The sequence below is a fragment of the Taudactylus pleione genome, unplaced genomic scaffold (assembly GCF_031769625.1).
Source record: "Taudactylus pleione unplaced genomic scaffold, aTauple2 ptg000749l, whole genome shotgun sequence".
Taxonomy (NCBI): domain Eukaryota; kingdom Metazoa; phylum Chordata; class Amphibia; order Anura; family Myobatrachidae; genus Taudactylus; species Taudactylus pleione.
In genome coordinates, this window is record NW_028285151.1 from 1,320,035 (window position 1) to 1,339,620 (window position 19,586).

Sequence of the window (19,586 nt, forward strand, 5' to 3'; positions counted from 1 at the left end):
AAATGGTTCACGTTTTCCAGGTGACCCAGCAGGTGCACAGGTGTATTCATTACTCACTGACACATTTTAAAAGATTCACAGCTGGAGCTAATTATCTCACTTGTGATTCTGTGAGGAGACCTGGAAAACTTGCACTGTTTGGGGTACTGAGGACCGAGTTTGAGAACCTGTGATCTAAACAATTTGTTCAAACAGTTTTTGTCCATTTTCCGGCATTTGGGAGCAAATTGCGGCTTGTCATTTGCTTTCATACCTTACCAGATTTTCATTCCAACCAATCAACTAGTTGGATGGTTGGACAGAAAATCTTTACGTGTGTACCCAGCCCTAAGCTGGCCACACACTAGAACAACTTTCATCCAACTAGTTGATTGGTTGGAATGAAAATCTGGTGAAGTATGAAAGCAAATGACAAGCAGCAATTTACTCCCAAATGTCGGAAAATGGACAAACACTGTTGTTTGAACAATTGTTTAGATCAAACATTTAACAAACTTGTCTGAACGACCATTTTCATCTGTTTTCAGGCATTTAGGAGCAAATTGCTGATCATCATTTACTCCCATACGTTACCAGATTTTCATTCCAACCAATCAACAAGTTGGCTGGTTGGATGTAAGTTGGTCTAGTGTGTAGCCAGCTTTACTCTAAGGAGCAATTTGCTCATATAAATATAGATATGTAATAAGACATACACAAAGACCCACATACACGTTAAATGTAAGGGTGTTTTTGGGTGATGCTGAGGTTATTTTGGCTACATAGGGTTTGATTGTACCCAGGTCCCTCACTAGAGAGTTTGTATGTTCTCTATATGTTTGTGTGGACTCCTCTGGTTGATCCAATAGCTTCACATACTACAAAGACAAAGACTTCTGATTAAATGAACCATAGTATGTCTGTATGATGGGAAATATAAATTGTAAATTCCACAGGGGCAGGTACAGTTTTAAATGATTATCAGCTGTAAAACTCCATATAACATGTAAGCACAATATTAAGAACATATAATAATGATTAAAAAAAAAAAAAAAAAAAAAAAAGGAAGTACAATGGTAGTTAGTGTTAGACATTTGTTACCAAAAAATTTCAACGGAGCAACCAAGTGGAGCAGATTAAAAAATAAAACCTACAAATGAATCAGTTTTTGGGACACTCACTTCTCCATGAAGAGGATGGGGGAGTCTGGCCGAGTGGACTCCAGGTCCTGCATGGTGTTCCACTCATTGATACAACTCTGGTCAGAACTGATGCAACTCTCATAGAATGTGGCCCACACAAGAGCCAGCCCTCCAGGGAAGTAGTTGTACCGTCGGGCAACCTCACAGGCCTTGTGCAGAATCTGAAGGGCTGACCTGTTAGTTGTAAGTCACACAAAAGGAACACATTCAATGAACATCAGTCAATCACAATAATACAATTAACGTGACAATGTCATAGGCACACACATAAGTAATATTTAATATTCCATTTCTTGTTTACATGCTATACACATCAGATTCAATCAGATCATTGGCTCCCTTTTCTATTTAGGAAACGGTCAATAGTACTCAATTATCATGGATATACCCAGGGGTGTTTCAAGAGAGGAGAGGGCCCGTGTGTAGTCTCCACACCGGTAGACTCTGAGCAAGAGTGTGTCCAGAGTCTACAGCACATGCGCAGGTCACTGCGGCCATTTTCCCGGTATTTACCCTACTGCGCATGCGCAGAACACCGAGAAATTGGCTGCGGTGGACATTTTCCAGGTGACTTTGACAGCGCTGATACCGACACCAACGTGGGACCCTGGAGGCGGAGTGGTAAATATTAATAATATAGGTGCAGGGTGTGCGGTGCCCATTATAGAAACACCCCTCGTTATACCAAACTCTCGTATGTGGGCTACAAATGGTTTAACTGGTTATTGTGGTGCTATGCCCTCCTACTATTTTTAATTGGATGGTATAATACTTAAAGGAATACTCTAGTCACACATAGGTTTTACTTCAAGTTTATTTTTCTATATAGGATCTATAAAACATTTAAGGAATAAGTCACACTGTACAATGAATTGTAATGCTGATAAAACAAAATAAAAACAATGGAACAGTGCACATAGTGAGCAAACAAACATAACAGCTTTTATTAAGCTAGAACATAACGCTATATAGTGGTCATTCCGAAAACATTTCTTACCACATGGCCTGCACCGACACTGGTTTGAACACAAGGGTTCTTCCTGCAGTGTTGACACTGAATCCGCTAAGGGAAAAATAAAATAAAATTAAGAATGCGAGTTTTGAAAGACATTGATGTGATCCCAAAACAAGACTGTTGATTATGACTCTCCAGAAAAATCCAGATTGTGAATCTGCAATATACTGCTCAGTGCTAACTTAATATTAAGGAGATGTCCTCTGTTTTCTATATAGATACTTCCCCAGCCTACTCTACTCTACTTTTCGCAACCTGACAACATGAAAACACTGTCTGATCCGGCAGGCTGACTCCGTATTAGCCATTCATCACATACACATGGGATGTGTAAATGTATATGGCATCTGAGTGGCCTGGGTGCAGCTCCTACCTAGTCACATCCATGTTTCTTACAAACCTCTGGGAGCGATTCAATAGCTACAGTTGGAGAAAATACCCAACACCTTTGATGCTTTCATTTCCAGAGTATCAGGGTGGCTTTCCAGCAGTGAGCATACAATTACATCCCCGTTGTATGTATATACTGACTAATTGGTTCATGAAACCCTCAATGTTACATGCACTAAACAAAAAGTGCCCTGTGTGTGATTACTCATTGTGGGCACACAGTGTGATCTGTGTGTATCAGGAGACAAAGCACATCTTTTAAGTAACAGGGCCATTTCCAACCCAGTCATCTTTAACATTTGTACAAACCACAGTTATGTTGAACAATGTAATAAACACTCACCCATCTCCATCCAAACGTATGGTGGTGTCACTCCACAAGTGCAGAACCATGCCGATAGTGCAGCACTTACTAGGACACAGACAATAGATTGGTTACATAGCGAAATAATGGTTTTCATATTTATTAATATATTTCAGACTGCTCTTACATGTTTTTTTGTCAGCCTTCATCTTTTTCCAGAGGTACTTTATACAAATAAAAAGGATATCATTAGCCCAGGCTAATAACAGCAAGTGATTCCTTTGTGATCACTCTTTTACTTAGTATATGAATAAGTGCCATTTAGGAAAACATAAAACTTTTATTACAAGTTAACCTCTTAATAAAATGGGGTCCTATGACTAAAATGAGAGAAATATAGTCAACCCCAAAAGTCAAAAAATTAAGCATATATAGTATGTTATACACAAAATGACTTTAATATAGACGTATTTGTTTCATGGTGAAAAATACTATTGTAAAAGTCAAATGAGTTGAAAGCCAGAAAAGATAAATCAAACAATAAAATAGGGAAAATAAATACCCTGTGTTATACAGAAACTCCTACCATCTCATGTGATTATCTCCAAAACAGCCTTTCTCGGCGTGCCAGGTTCCGTGCGACTCGGCCAAACCGAGCATCTTTTTCACTACAAATGCGCGCTGATTCGCACAAATAAAATACTAAACAAGAGCAAGCGACAAAACTACTTTGCTAGATTGCACGGACCAATTTCATGTGCGCATTTGTATATCTGTTTGCAAACGAGTCCGAATTTGTAAACGAAGGGCTAAGATGCAGCAGCTGCGGCTTTTTCTCACGCAGAGTTCCTTTGTGATTCATCTGTGACATTGCATGTGTTTAATACTAATTCCTGTGCTGTAAAAGTCGTAGCCCAGCATCTCTAGTGCACAGAGTGGTGTTATACTGCGAAGCAATAGATATGTCCACTCGCACCGGGCGCTTCGCTCCATATGGCGTATTGAGGCTACACATGTATAAGGATACATCTGTATTCAGCTTCCATAATTAGAGGGCATATGTTGCCCACACACAGAGGAAGCAGCCATTTTGGGAGTGGACTTGTGTTTATGACCATGCAGCCCAAAGCTCACTAGGAACTTTGTAGTGAAGGAGACCGAGCAAACCAGGTAATTTAACAACCAATCTCTAATTACAATTTCAAACCTAAGATTTCAGATCCTGTCAAAGAGCAGGAAAACTTGTTATATTTTCAGGTGATTATAGTACATATGGAATTCAACTAAACTTAGCACCTCACCTTTCTTTACTGCTGAAGTCCACCCCCAGTAGTATGTTTTCTTCCGTGTCTTGTCGCCCATTACTGTAAACCACCACCATGTATCGTACCCGGTCTGACCAGCTGCTCTCCAGACGGACAGCCTTAACAAAAAGCAAAAACATTGGCACAATATAAAGAATAAACTAAATCTAGAGCAAGTACTCATTCTCAGTATTTGGAAGGTGGCAGCATTAGGCCAAATATTGACTTTACAGGAATACAACAATAAAGGTCTTATCACTAACTTACTGCCATTATAAAACACTGAGAGGTCATTAAGAAAATCATTATACTAGCTAGCAATTTCCCGGAGCATCTGGGCAAAAGTCACACGATTCAGCAGATGCACATTACACATGCTACCATCTGAGTAACAAGAAGCTACAATGTAAAGAGTATCATCACTGAATCTCTACAAATTCCATACGTCCTTACTACATAATACATACATAAATCTATACTACAGTTAGAGTTTAGTGATCTCAAAGATTAGTATAGTAAATATCATGGTGCCATCCAATCAGTATGTCATATAAAAGACATTACTTCTAAATAGACTTCGGATCTACAGTAGGTTATACATATTTAGAGAAGTAGACTACACCAATGTACTGGCTTAAGCTTTTATTCTACATGCACATTTATAGGCTGTCAGCAGTCCTAAAGACGACACTAACAGCATAAAGTTTTTTAATAGGTGTAACTTCTTCACCTGCAAGCAAAGCTGTACTGTACACATATCAAATACAGAGGTGACTCGTTAGTTTTGTATCAGTGATCAATTATCAATATAAGTATAATTATAATTACAATTATTATTGCAGCATAAATTTACCAGTTTAATACGATCTTCAGAACGGAGAAGATTGATCATGACCTGAAGGTGTTGTGGCAGATCTCCTACAAAGGTAAATAACAGTTAGTTAGGGTTATGGTTTGTTTACACCTTTACTATTTTCATGTTTTTCTTTTAATGGATAAAGCAAAATATAGTGCATTTCAGGCAAATAACCTATGGACATGAATGCGTTTTCAAAGTCTGTAGATGTACAGAAAAATGTCCATATTACGTGTGAGAAATAAACCAATGATGTTAGCATGTCCTGAAAACACAGAATACAACAGACTGATAAAAGCTGTATAACACAAGTAGTCTTGTTTCTGATAAGTGCAGTGTGAAACATAGACCCTTGTTTGCACTGAACGGCTGTGCCGTACGTTACAGTGGAGACCATGCTAATATCATGGTCAGCTGGCCATTGTGAGAAGCATGTATGTGACCTGCCCCCAAGTAATCAAAGACAAATCCTGTATCGCTCAAATAGCTGCTGACCTCAAGGCCACCCCGTACCAGCATTTTTGTGCAAGTGTAGAAGACTCCTTGGTCCTTGGAAGCTGTTCCCCTGCTGCAGGAAGAGGGCAGCTCCCTTCACCATGAAAAAACTGTCACTCAAACTGAAAAGAAAACAAAAAGATATATATATGTAACACCATAACATTATATTAAAATAGCAATGCATGTAGCGGCTTCAAAATGACACGCTTTCTTTTTTTCAAATGAGAGTATGTTGATTTGTAAATATTGTGTTTTATATACAGAACACACTTACAAGAGACATGCAAACTACAGGCTAGTGGTTTATTCTGATTTATGTATTTATATGGTACCACATAACATACACAGTGCCTTACACAACTGCTCTAAAATATGGAGACAGGTGGAGCAACACTATAGAGAGCAAGAGAGGAGAGACACGTGGATAAAGATAGGGGAGACAGAGAAATAGTGGGTGGAGGTAGAGAGTAAGACGGGGCGAAGGGGAAGAGAGAAGGGGTAAGGAGAAAGGGAATTGAGACACAGTTTGAAGCAGAGAGAAAGAGATAAGAGGGGATGTGAGAGAGATGGGGAAGATAGAAAAGAAGGAGTGGGAGAGAGAAAGAGGGGGTGGGGAAGAGATTGGGGGGGGGGGGAAGATATAAGGAGACAGAAGAAAAAGAGACAGATTTGGGGAGATCCATGACACAGGTTTATAGATTGTTTCAATGCGTATGACCCAATAAGCTCCAATAAAGCTGTAGAGAAAAATAACAGTGTAGGCATAAATCACTGACCTTCACAATAATACATTTAGAGACTGATAGAGCAAATGCTTAATACATGTAGTACTTTATACTGAAAACATTAACCAATATCAATAATAATCAACCAATAAGAGTCTTTTGTGCCAACCATCACCCGAGTTTCAGTTGAATGTTAAATATTTATTTCTCCCTCCTACATCTAAAAGTTTGGATTTAAGCATTACAGTAGTCTAAATCCCGGAGTAACACATGCAACCACCTACGCTGGTTCCAGCCTGGCTTCCAATAATTCTGCATTGAAAATTTTCAAGTGAGAGTGAAGCACGGTCACATGCATCTCTGCAGTACCCGGGGAAAGATTGCTGTCAGACTCTTTCCACGAGAGAGGAAAGAAAGACATTCTCCAGCAGATCTCTTGCAGCCATGCAGACGTGCTTCATCATTGCCGGACACCCAGCAGCATTATGGCACATGACTCTGCTGCTGTTTTTAAAAAAAACCTCTTCCATTACGATCCTTCAATGCTGATACAATTGCTCACTATCCTCCTCTTGGACATATCTATTGCTTCGCACAGGAAAGATGACTTCACTTTCTATAACTTACTGAAACGGCAGTGTTGTTAGGTCACTTATGGGACGGTAATATCCATCATCGCTATAACCCAATCAGCAGGAAGACTAAGTCATCAGTTGTTAAAGATCAAATGTACAGTCCATTTGAAGGCAGCTGCAGGATTTTTGGGCAAGTTTGCAGGAAACATTGTCATTTTCTTGGGTATGGTTTCATTAATGAACAATAATGTTACACGTTAGTTGGCACCCTACACAGCTATTAGAAACACGGCTTCCTGTTTAACAAGAACAAATAAGTACGACTGATGTTGGCATTAAGAGACATGGAATAGGTTTCAAATGTGTGGTAGCAAATTAGCCTGTGGTCAAGCAGGTCACCTTTGCTGTTGTCGATAAATCGCTACTGACCTACTGGAAGTATTTTATTGCACCAGAGCCCAAACACATTTGGATACCACCAGATGCATGTTTTCCAGAGAAGATTTGGTAAAGCTTATTGATGCCATAACTAAACTTTCCTGTGTGAAACCATCTTTGAAGATAACAGTAAGGTTTCAGTAGCAATATTTCATTCATTGTCTCAACTGCTACATGTTTTAGAACTAATGCTACATGTACTATAAGGAAGTACTATAAGGAATACAATAAATTGTAATAGAGAATCCTCTGCACGCAGTAAAGCTACAGAAGTGGATAAAAAAGGTAATACACGGCAATTAATAATTTCATTGCAAACAATTATTTTCATTATCTCATACTCTAATGGAGAAGTAGACAACCTGTCGCTCTCCAGCTGGTGTAGTAGAGACTGCTGGTATATTTGCACACTTGGGTCCTGTATAACTATTGCAATGCCTATACTGGTTGGAATTTCATCAATGCATACATTTAAAACAAAAAAAACCCCAAAGACACACAACATTTTCTTTAACAGGACTCTGGGTTTGAATTCTAGTTTCTTTAAATTTAGCATTACTCTGTTACAGTTCTTTTGTTATTAGGTGTAGGATCTATGATGCCATATAGTAAGTGTGAGGACTTACAGCTATCCCCGTATGGTAAACATGTTCAGGAACCCCAGCGTGGCAAACAGCAGGAACCGTAAGGGATCTTTGTACTGCAGTGATATGTGCTGTTGCTGGAGAATAGGGCAGCTGACCATTCCCTGCCTACAGACCTCTCAGTCATACAAACCTCCTCTGTGTGAGAGAGAGAGACTGGAGGAGTAGTGAGGATGGAATATAAAGTGACAATACATATTCTTAGGCCTTGTTTCCAGGAGGCCTACAGAACAAAAAGATCCAATGTGTACTTGCATTTAAAATGAATAGAATGTGTGCTTATTTGTTTATGTACTTTGTAGGGTGCTGTGGAACCTTTGTGACGCCATATAAATAAAGGATAATAGATAAACTAAGCTCTGTATCAGTTTTGACTCAGCAAATACTGGGTATATATTGCAATGTTTAGGCAAACTTGGCGTCATTTATAGTGCAGCGCATTTTGCAACCCGAACATACACATAAAGATTCTGTTGCAAACATTGCAGTCTTACATGTGTATTTTAAGTCCCAGATATCTCAAGATAAAACTTACACAAAACACAGCTCTATTCCTATGTCAGGCATACATATGCGTATACTTCTGCCAAACAACAAACTGACATCATACGATCTGGAAAAGACTACATATCACATTGCCCTTTAAAGAAGCCAGTGTAATTACTTGTCTATAAGACTAAAACATGAATTAATAGCAGTGACTGTCATGCTAGAAGGCTCCTTTTTTTGAAGTGCCACAGTTTAACAATGACCTCAGTATGATACATAATGCCTTAAAAACCCCGGAGCGAACATTCTTGTGTGCAATGCAAGATACACACTGGGCGCGTACGAATTGGCCTTCCGAACGATGTGAACGATATATCTGTACAATATATTGCAGATGCGATATACCCATGAACAACGTTGCTCACAGATATATTGTGTGTACATACTGACCCATGGCCGGGATGATCTATCGCTCGTCAGTTGTACAAACAATACTGGCAGTGTGTACCTAGCATTACTGTATAAATATAATCGTTTATCATATCAACCATGGGAATAAAAAGGAGTTGGACAGTGCTGATTGAGCAAGCTTTCGCTTGGCGCATAATTACAAGTGAAGAAAAGAGGACAAAAAAAAAGTTCTCCCAGAGCTAAAATTATACTGTAATGCTGGGTACACACTAGACCAGGGATGGGGAACCTCAGGCCCAGGGGCCGTATAAGGCCCCCGGAATCATTTGGTGCGGCCCTCTGAGCTTTTTTCTATTAGCATTATCCGGCTAGCAGGGTGCTAAGAGTGGCACCCTGCAGCCAGAATCTATGCAGCAGTGCCGTCTGGAGCGTCCTTAGGACGCTTCAGACGGTCACACCGCTGTCCTTACAGCTCCCCACTCACTGGCGATTGTGGTCCCGTCCCCATGTGACATCACATGGAGGGGGCGTGGCCTACACGGGGCCCGCAAATATTGTTATATATATTAAAATGGCCCGCAGACGAAAAAAGGTTCCCCACCCCTGCAGTAGACAATATGTTGTCCGATCCGGCGGATCAGACCGACATATCAGGCACATCGTTTAGTGTGTACCCACTATGTAGCCGACAATGCGCACTCACGCGGGTCATCATCGACATCCTCCATCGGCTCTACATGCAAGGCTGACAGGGGATGCATACTTGCCGATGCCGGCTCCCCTGCCAGGTGCCGTTGCTGACAATGTCGGGCTGGGTACACATCGTCTAGTGTGTACCCAGCTTAATATCCCTCACTTAATCAGCACTATTTTTGCATTGAGTACAAATTGAGTACAGTGAGTAGGTATACAACCATTTATCTAGACCAATGGTCCTCAATAAGTTTTCATGTGAGTACCTATGCCTCCCAACTTATGTTGTCAGTAGGTCCAAAAGGGAGAGTGGTCTGGCGGGAAATGCATGCCACAAACAAAAAAATGGCAGCTGCTCAATCAATCTGGTAGTACTATTTTCAGGTGCATGAAAGGGAGGGGTTATACCAAGTAGAAAAGGGAGGGGGTTTTAACCCCCTATTGTTCCTCAGCACACTGAATTGTACCTGTAACAATATATGAACACTATATAGTAAAAGAATTTCAGAGATATTGGTTGCATGCATTTGCAAATACATGGAAAGCTGCTAGGGAAATGCATGCCCCCAACCCCTCTCTCCACTGAAAAGAAGCTGAGCGCATGTACACATCTATTTACCGCAGAGCAACAATTGAGAAGGGGGTCTCCCCACCTCTCCTCCCACCACCACGGTAAACTGTGGCCTGTGGGTGGGACTGCGGGATTGTGCCCAAAAAGCAGAACTGTCCCACCAATATCGAGATGTCACTATATATAAAAGCAATAAATATGCCATAAATGAGATTTAAAGAAAAAAAAAATTACACAAGAATAGAATGGATTCTATATATATATTTCTCACATATTGTATTATCATTTTTTTTTGAAAGTGTCAAAGTGACAATTAAACTCCACATATACATTCTTTTACAGGTATATGCTTTTTTGTTATCAGGGTCCTACTGTGATGATGCATAAAGGTATAGATCCCTAGAACACTGCTTGTTCTATGTGCCCAATTATCACCTGTATGTACAGCCCCATCCGCCATTACAGAAAAGTTTTCGAGTACCTGCGAAGCACTGACATTCCCCTTTCTCCAGCGGCAGTGCTGCTGATGGCTCATCTAGATCATTTATACCCCTTACAATGGTCCTGAGGCACATGACATCTCCGAATACATCTCAGAGTAAGAAAGACACTAAAATACTTTGGTTTTATGCTTATAAAAGTGAGATTACAGAACAGAAATCAAACCTGGATTAAGTCTGCAAACTAGGTTCCAGATTTAAATAATAGATACAATAAGTAATAAGAGAACCTTAACTTGTCAAGTTTGTTTTTTTACAAATATGAAAAGATTAGCCCAAAATGAAAACAAGAGATTTTAATTAAATAGAAGCCACTAAACTGTCTCTTGATTTGCACTCTGGCACAATATAATAGTGTATCAGTTTACATGTGGAGTACATGTAACAACATACGGACACGTAGGGTCAGTACAATACAAGACATTAGTGTCTGTGTACTCTATATCATTTCGTACGTAAGGAATTCATTTTTAAAGGTGTTCTGAGTGTCAAAGTGATACATTTCTAAAGGGTGGTCTCCCAATGCTTGTGTTATGAACAAAACAAATATCTCCCATGGGTACAGGATCACAGCGGTAAAAATACTGATGCCAGCATCCCAACAGGGAAAGGATACCAATACTCGTCGGTAGGTACCCTAACCCTCCTTCCCTCCCCGATGCCTGAACCTAACCACCCCCACTAGTGCCTAAACCTAACCTCCCCCTCCCTGCACCCTAAACCTAACCCTCCCCTCAACTTACCTTTAGGATGCCGGTGCCGCTATTCTGACAGGACTTAACGTATCCCTTTAAAATAATCCCTTCTATCAGGTACACAATGCTCTGCTCCTGGACTTCCCACCTAATTTATGATTGCAGTCACCTGTGTTGTACTGAGTAACTGATGAGAACAGTGTTTCAACACAGGTGGCTGCAATCATAAATTAAGTCCAGGAGCAGAGCATTTTGTACCTAATGGAATGGGTCATGTAGGAGGGTCTGCAAATAAAACCTTGCCATAATAAGGCCAAGTACCAATTGGTGTTGCTTTAGCATCTGTTTTTTATTTTAGCGCTTATGAAAACGAGTGTCATGTGTCCGATTGTTTGTTACTGGTGTTGTGAGCTCACTGAAGGCTTCCCCAATGCATTTACATGTGATCAACGCATTGGACAGAACACATATGCAACACTAGCAAACACAGGTGACAATGGTAGTCGCTATAGGCCCCCATACATCAGCGATGGATCGCTGCGTTCCTGCGATCCTGCAACCGGGCATCGCAGGATCGGTGAGATTCAACATGTTGGATTTCACAGATATGCCGATCACGATCAAAAAATTATTGTGATTGGCACAACAGGGAAATTTAACATGTAGAATTTCACCGATCCTGCGACGGATCGCGGAACATCGATGGCCGCTGGTCGGAAATGGGAGAACTTGTTTTTTGTTCTCTTTTCTTAGCTTGTAACTATGCGCCAAACGTAAGCTTGCTCAATCAGCACCGTCCAACTCATTTATATTCTCATGGTTGATAAGTATAAAAGGTACAATTATATGATAAACCATTATATATAGTAATGCTAGGTATACACTGGCCAGTGTCCAGTTTTAAAAATGCCCCCCCTCCCCCCCTGCTTTTCCCATTCTAAAAATGGTGCCGCGGCTTAAAATTCAAGATGGCGTCAGCGAGCCACATAATCGCCTCGTCCCCTTTGCCGGTTTATATTAGCCAGCGCAAGTCAGTCCGTCGGCGGAGGCAGGAGCGAGAATGGCTCCTGAAGAATGATGATGTCTGGAAGTCCTGGATGGGCTGCGGCCATGTAAAAGAGCTAACAGGCCACCCTCCAAGTGAAAATGTCGGAAGTCCTGGGATTGTGATGGCCCCTCCAAAAGAGCTATAAGGCCGATGTCCTCAAGGTGAAGTTCCTGAAAATGTAAATATTAACACAATAGGTGTATTTTTTTAAATATTTATTTTACAGTAAGAGTACAGGTACCAGCGGGCCACTAATGTCCCGCATGTTGGTATTTGTAGTTCCACAAGTACCGGCATGTGGGGGAGGCTGGCTGGGGTCTGTTGCCCCCTGTAAAACACAATATTAGTTTTAGAATAATTATGGGGGGGGTCCTCACTTTCCCAGTGATCCTCGGCGTGGGCGGATTAGTATGGGGTGCGAATGCTTTGGTCGGGAGACCTCGTGATGTGGGTCTAGTGGCTGTGGCATTACACCCCAGCTAGCAGCTAGTGGAGTGCTGGTTCTAAATAAGGGGAACACAACGCCATTTTTTTCCCCGTATTTTTACAACCACCACAGGGTCCAAGAGCATTAAATATGGGGACCCCTAAGTTTTTTTGGCCATATCTTTTTAAACTAGCGCCGGCTCAAATTGCTTTTTGGTGTTTGAATGGAAGAGTTACAACAGGTTTCTGAAATTTCTGATCACGTGTAAGAAGCCTAAATGGGACATGTGACACCGTAAGGTTTGGTTTTTTTTGTCTAATGTATGTATGTATGTGCATATATATATATATATATATATATATATATATATATTTTATATATATATAATGGTGTGGTATGTTTAGACATATCCCACCAACATGAATGGACACACTAGTTCACATGGCTGTACACCTCAGACCTGGTCTACTTCCATCTGTAATTTGAACCTCATCACAAAGCTACAGCTGTATCACTCCACAAGTGTGATCAAGAGCATCAAGACACTGCTCACGTTGCCTCACTGACATACACATTTCTGACAGAAAAATGACAAGAAATGTCAAAATAATTACTTCTTGACTCAATGGACCTGAAATTAGTCCTCACCAAAGAACTTGAACAGGACTTACCTGAGTTCAGAATTCAGCAAAGCAAACAGTGAGTAGACATGCCAGACTTCAACCAGAAGAAGAATTAAGCACTTCCTTCAGTGCTTACGCAGGTGTAAGATGGTTGGGCTGGAGGAAACATGGTCAAACATTGAGGTGCGTAGTGTGATCAGATTTATTCATCTAAAAAGCACATCAGCAGCTGAAATTCATTGTCAAGTTGTCGTGGTGTAAAATGATAATGGCATGTCACAGGAAACAGGCTTGAGTTTGGAGCACTGCCTTTGATAACGGCAGGACAGACTTTAAGATTCAGGAGGGCAGATGCATTTGAGTTAGTGATATTGCTGACGAACTGAACATCTCAGTGCACGAGAGACAATACCATTCTATTAGTTTTGTGAACTTCTGTGAGTTGCTTCGTAACCCAGCGTGAACACTTTTTCCTGTACCCCAATTGCTCATGAATGATGTTGTGCACAGTACCCACTGAGATGTTCAGTTCTTCAGCAATATCACTAACCCAAATGCATTTGTCCTCCTGAATCAGACCTTCAATGCGGCACAAATTGTCATCTGTGGTGGACGTTCCTGGCCGGCTGGATCGCTGCTCATCGTAAAGATCTGTCCTGTCGTTATCAAAGGCAGTGACCCAAACCCAAACCCGTTTCTATAACATGACGTTATCCCCGTATATCTCGACAAGTAGAAATTTGATCACACTATGCACCTCAATGTTTGATCATGTTTCCGCCAGTCCCGACATCTTACACCTGCTGTTGGGACAGTATGACTGACGTATCACAGTCTAATGGCCATGAGGGGAAGCAGTGGTCTACCTGCTCTGGACTGGTGGGAAATTAGAATGAAATAGAGAACATTACACACGTTAGAGGTCTTGTTACCTTATTTATTGAACCATCCTTGTATATAATCATTGCAATGTGAAAATGAGAGACATGAATCAAAAAGCATAACAATAGCAGGTTAACTTATAATGGTAAACTTCATGCTTACAAATAAAATGATACGGACATCCACCTTTTACTTTTCCTGCAGTGACCAGCGCTTGTAGCATAATACGGTGCATCAGCAGAGCTAGGACTGACCAGAAGGTGTGTTATGTTACATAGAGCTAGCACTAAAATCTCATTACTTATGGTGGAAACAAAGTGTTGTATTTACTATTGTTGCCCCTTTAGTCTTTTGATTAACAGTAATGTTGATTGAGGTAATTTCATGGAAGAAAAGACAAACCTATAATAAATGCATGGAACAGAATAAAAGGCTTACAGGGCTAAAAAAGAAAAAAAAAAAAAGACTTATATTTAGCCTATTCTGGGGGTGGTGTTCCCTGTGCGTCATTCTTGGCGACATGAGTCAGCAGATCAGGGTAACAAAAGTCTCACAGAGCTCGCTCCTCTAGGAACAAGAAATGAGGCTCATTGTCTGCCTGACTCAGCCAGTGACCTTTTGGGGAAGAAATACAATGAAAACAGGCAGCAGAAAAGACCCTGCTGTGTGGGTAAAAGTAGCAACTTTAACCCATTATTAGCCAGACATGTTCAAGATAAGGGTTACATCCAGAATAACTGCCTTTGTAGAAGATGGACACAAAAATGGTTAACAAAATTGACAAATGGGCTATATCGCAAATGACGTTTTGTGTGCATGTCTATTTTTACGCTAATACCCCACTTCTATGCAAAGCATGAATTAGTGTGAGAGAACATAAGGATCTACTGTGGTGCAATGTTTTACATATTCAGATGGGAGTCTATAGGCAAATCTGGGTGCACGAAATAAACACAGACTTGGCACACTTGTGTGCCTCACTTTAACGTCCAACTGTAAGAATGAGATTTCATTTGGAAGAATTAGATTAAAAGGGGTTGAGGGCACATTTGCGAGGGAGACCCCTGTACAGCAGACAGAGGAGGGCATACTCACAGAGCCTTCTTTCCCCTGTTCCCGGAGGTGATGGAGATATGGCTTAGGCCCATATTGTTCATTGGCGCCTTTGCACCTTCCATACGTGTTGTATAAGGGCCAGTATATTTCTAAGGTCATTTCTACCAATTGTGAAAAAAAATAATTCAAATGCAAACTGACATCACTCTAGAGATCTAAGACATAAATGAGGATTAACCAACCAGTGTTTAGGGAGGGAAAAAAAGGAAATGTCCAAAATACCAATAAGTCCCTAAAGAGATAGCTGGACTATGAAGTGACGTATTTTCTCCTTTCCAAAATGCTCAATTTCAGCTACTGTAGGACCTCATCTACGTTCATAAATGTAAGGTGACATGAAATGAAAATGGGGTTATTGTTATCTGTAAATGACCTCAACTGAGTCCGTTGCAACCAACCGAACAATATTTACAAATATTCTGCTACACAATGTATAGGAATAAAACAGAATCATTACTGCGACTTGTATACGAATGTATACGAAGATGTATACGAATAAAACATAACGATTACTGTGACTTGTGCCCAGTGCACCTTTAGAAATAGGTTATAGCAGTGGTTCCCAAACTGTGTGCCTGGCACCCTGGGATGCCTCGGGACCCTTGCAGGGGTGCCTCAGGTTGGTGGTCCAGCACCAAATCAAATTATATATGGTCACTGTAATGTAAATATATGGACAAACAGAAGCACAAACCTGTCCCCCACTATATAACCAAACATAAGGATGACAGATCAGCACAATTTACTTCACTGTACTACTTCACTACATTTGTTTCTGAATTTCTCAATAATAAGCTTTTGGCTTAGGGTGCCATGCAAACAATGCTGATGCACTAGGGCGGTGTCATTCAAAAAAGTTTGTGAACCACTGGGTTATAGTATATTCTACCCATCATTCAACTTGTTGTCCCAGACATTGCTTTGTTTTTTTCCCCCCCTATGTGGTAGATGCCTGGATTTATGTAAAGTTTACCTCTACCCATAAGCTTAATTATGTGGTGTAATAATTAAAATAATCAGTAAGTGGCAAAAGCAAGGGTGCCTTATACCCAGACAGTCAGGGTTAAGGCGATCCTGTAATTCGAGTCATCATGAGCACTTTACCTTTGGTGGCATTTAATGAAAGGGGGGCTCTTGCCTCTTCTTACTCTGCTGGCTGCCTAAAGCAATTGATAAGTAACATACATTTTATTATAAGAGAATTGATGGGGGATTGGCAGTAGAACGTAGAAAGTCACAGTGATCTCTGGGGCTGCCACTGCCTACCACGTTTTACATCACTGTTCAGGATTTAGAGGACCTGTAAATATGACACATTTAGATGCAAGCTATTAAGATATGGAAATTGGTATCTAGTATTCTACAGTTTACGAGATTAGATCCAGACACTTCTCTATGTAATCATCGTATATTACCTGAACTGGCCTCTTTACAGCTTGAGGTGACATGGGGTTCTAACGGTGTAACTACATTGGGTCATTTATATGACACTTCAATTCTTAAATCTTTTGCACAACTCAAAGAAGCTCATCATCTCCCTCAATCATATTTCTATAGATATTTACAATTACGGCATGCTCTCTCGGCTCAATTTTCAGATGGCCCTCCTCTAATTCAAATATCCCCATTGAAGTCATTCCTTTTATCTTTAGGTCCCCGGAAGACGCTTTCTTACTTATACTCCTATATATTGTCTTCTTATCATAAGGATAGTTTACCACATCTTAGATCAAAGTGGGAGAGAGATATTGGCCTTATAAGTGATACGGAATGGGATAATGCTCTAGAAGCTCCTCGTATTTCCACGACTTCTATAAGATTTCAACAGATTCAACTGTTTATTCTACACCGTACCTATTTAACTCCTGTTTGTTTGCTAAAATTTGGGGGGAGAGCATCTGACACATGCCCTAAGTGTAAAATTAGTAGCGGTACTTTCTGGCACCTTCTATGGGATTGTCCGGTGGTTAGCACTTTTTGGAATAAGGTTCTGAGAGTTTTGTCCAATACAGGTATTGCTCCCACTTTAGCTACACCATTGACGTGCTGTTTAGTCTCTATGGACAATGAGGTAGTGGACAGATATCTTAAACAATACATTGTCAATATGTGTACACTAGCTAAGGTATGTGTGGCTCGGTCGTGGATGGCTCCTACAGGGCCAGATTATAATGCTTGGCTGTCCTTGGTCCGTACCACTGTTGAACATGAAAAACATGTGTTTATTTGTCGCAAAGCTGAGAAGAAGTATGAACGTATCTGGAGCAGTTGGTTTAAATCCTGTTATGCCCGTGCATTGCCTAATGATTGACCGGTATATTATTGTTAGGATAATGAGGTAGATTATTACTTTGTTGGAGGTAATGTGCTGTGTGATAAGTTGAGCATTTATTGGGATCTAGTTGATTTTGCCAATTTTTCAGGTGTTATTTTTGACAATATTCCAATCTTTATATAGTGTGGTATTTTTTTTTATTTTTTTTGTATATATGTTTTATGTGTATATATATGTATGTATGTATGTATGTGTGTATGTATATATGTGTGTGTGTGTGTATATATATATATATATATATATATATATATATATATTGTGATAGGATCACTGGTAAAGTGGTAGGTGGCAGGTACATTTGAAGGGGATGTCCGAAAATAAGGACAGTAATGCGAGAATTACAAGATGGTTCTTGGCGTTACAAACTTTTACATTTTCAGTGGAACACAGGCCAGGGGGCCTGTTGTCTAAAGCAGACGCGTTGTCACGCGTTCATTGTTTGGGGGCTTCAGTTGTTCCGCCCCATAGGTCGAAACAAAGGGGGGGGATATGTGATAGGATCACTGGTAAAGTAGTCTGTGGCAGGTACATTTGTCCCAGATTCCTGTCTTATGTGTTTTAAATCCCCAGGAGAAAGTCTGCAGTGTAGCAGGCTTGAGTGTCGGCTTTTTGAAAAGCCGGTTTGGGACCTGGGGGTTGTGGGTGAGAGGAGAGGGAGGGCTCCACCCACGGCCACTCCAGGTTTTGGGCCTTGCTGCCTGGTAACAGGCTTGTTAGGTTTTCCACCTGAGAGTGGCCAATATAAGCCTAGTGTGTTTAGGGCTGAGTGTCTCACCTGGGAGAGCAGACAGGGAGTTTGCTCAGAGACACTTGGAAAACCTATTTGTGAGTACTGTGCTGTGCCTTGTTGCTGGTGAGGGCATTAGGCCCTGCCAGGTTCTGATAGTGAGGGAACCACCTGTGAAGTTAGTGCCCCAACAGGGCTAGGATTTATGTTTATGTTTTCTTTATGTTATTTCTGACATTGTACAATAAAGACTGGCGCCGATCAGCTTGTACTCGCATCCAGACTGGTGTGCTGCTTCCCTGCCACTCTGTGTGTGTGTAAGGAAGGAGTCCCCTACCCAGGAGAGGGACCTCCTAATCTGACTGTGTCACAATATATATATATATATATATATATATATATATATATATATATATTCTCTATGTTTATTGTTTTGGTATACACATTATTATATTTTTTATAAGCAATGGATCTGGGATGTAGTTTGTAGATCTAGGTTTTATATTCCAGATACTGTTATTTGATTATGTATTTATGTGTATATGTGTGTATGTATATATGTGTGTGTGTATGTATATATATATATATATATATATATATATATATATATATATATGTTATTATTATTATTTAAATTTTTTTATTATATATTTTTTATTATTTATTTTGTTTGGTTATTTGTTAATGTATTTCTATAAAGCAATAAAAATGTACTCAATTTAAAAAAAAAAAAAAATATGACACATTTAAATGCAGAACTACGAGGTATCTGCCATGAGAGATCATAAACCAAAGCCAATGTCCTAATAAACCGCGTGCAACACATCACCCCCAACTGTACACACCAGCCCTGACATTCTCTGCTTTATAGATGGGAAAGCAGAGAGTAAGGCTTAATGGAGCAGCCACCTTTAGTTCACATCACTTACTGTGCAAAATACAAGAGGAGGAGGGAGTGCAGTGCAGTTTGCAACAAGCGATTCCCTGCTTCCTTCATGGGAAATGACTGGCCTGAATGTAAGCAAACACATTTAGGTAGGGTGGCATTAATAAAATGAAATGTGATTAATTAATAGTGTCGGCCTGATTCAGAGATGTACGCTAATGTCACCGCAGCTACGTGAAAATATATGCAAATG

The 19,586-nt window shown here is 40.4% G+C and overlaps 1 protein-coding gene across 4 annotated transcripts in view; it reads right to left on the reverse strand.

Annotated features, from left to right (window-relative positions):
- Positions 1 to 19,586, reverse strand: part of SSH1 (slingshot protein phosphatase 1) — an 80,541-nt gene that overhangs the window by 39,409 nt on the left and 21,546 nt on the right. For 2 of the 4 annotated variants that reach the window (XM_088457251.1, XM_088457250.1), the window contains exons 3-8: positions 5,564 to 5,667; positions 5,048 to 5,112; positions 4,192 to 4,313; positions 2,930 to 2,998; positions 2,179 to 2,244; positions 1,161 to 1,355 (exon numbers count right to left, since the gene is read on the reverse strand). In XM_088457251.1, the coding sequence (XP_088313377.1) occupies positions 1,161 to 1,355; positions 2,179 to 2,244; positions 2,930 to 2,998; positions 4,192 to 4,313; positions 5,048 to 5,112; positions 5,564 to 5,648 (602 nt within the window). In that variant the 5' untranslated portion in view covers positions 5,649 to 5,667. Of the gene's footprint in view, positions 1 to 1,160; positions 1,356 to 2,178; positions 2,245 to 2,929; positions 2,999 to 3,077; positions 3,118 to 4,191; positions 4,314 to 5,047; positions 5,113 to 5,563; positions 5,668 to 7,912; positions 7,996 to 19,586 lie in introns of those variants that run through there. The other 2 variants (XM_088457252.1, XM_088457253.1) reach the window with 2 other exon arrangements.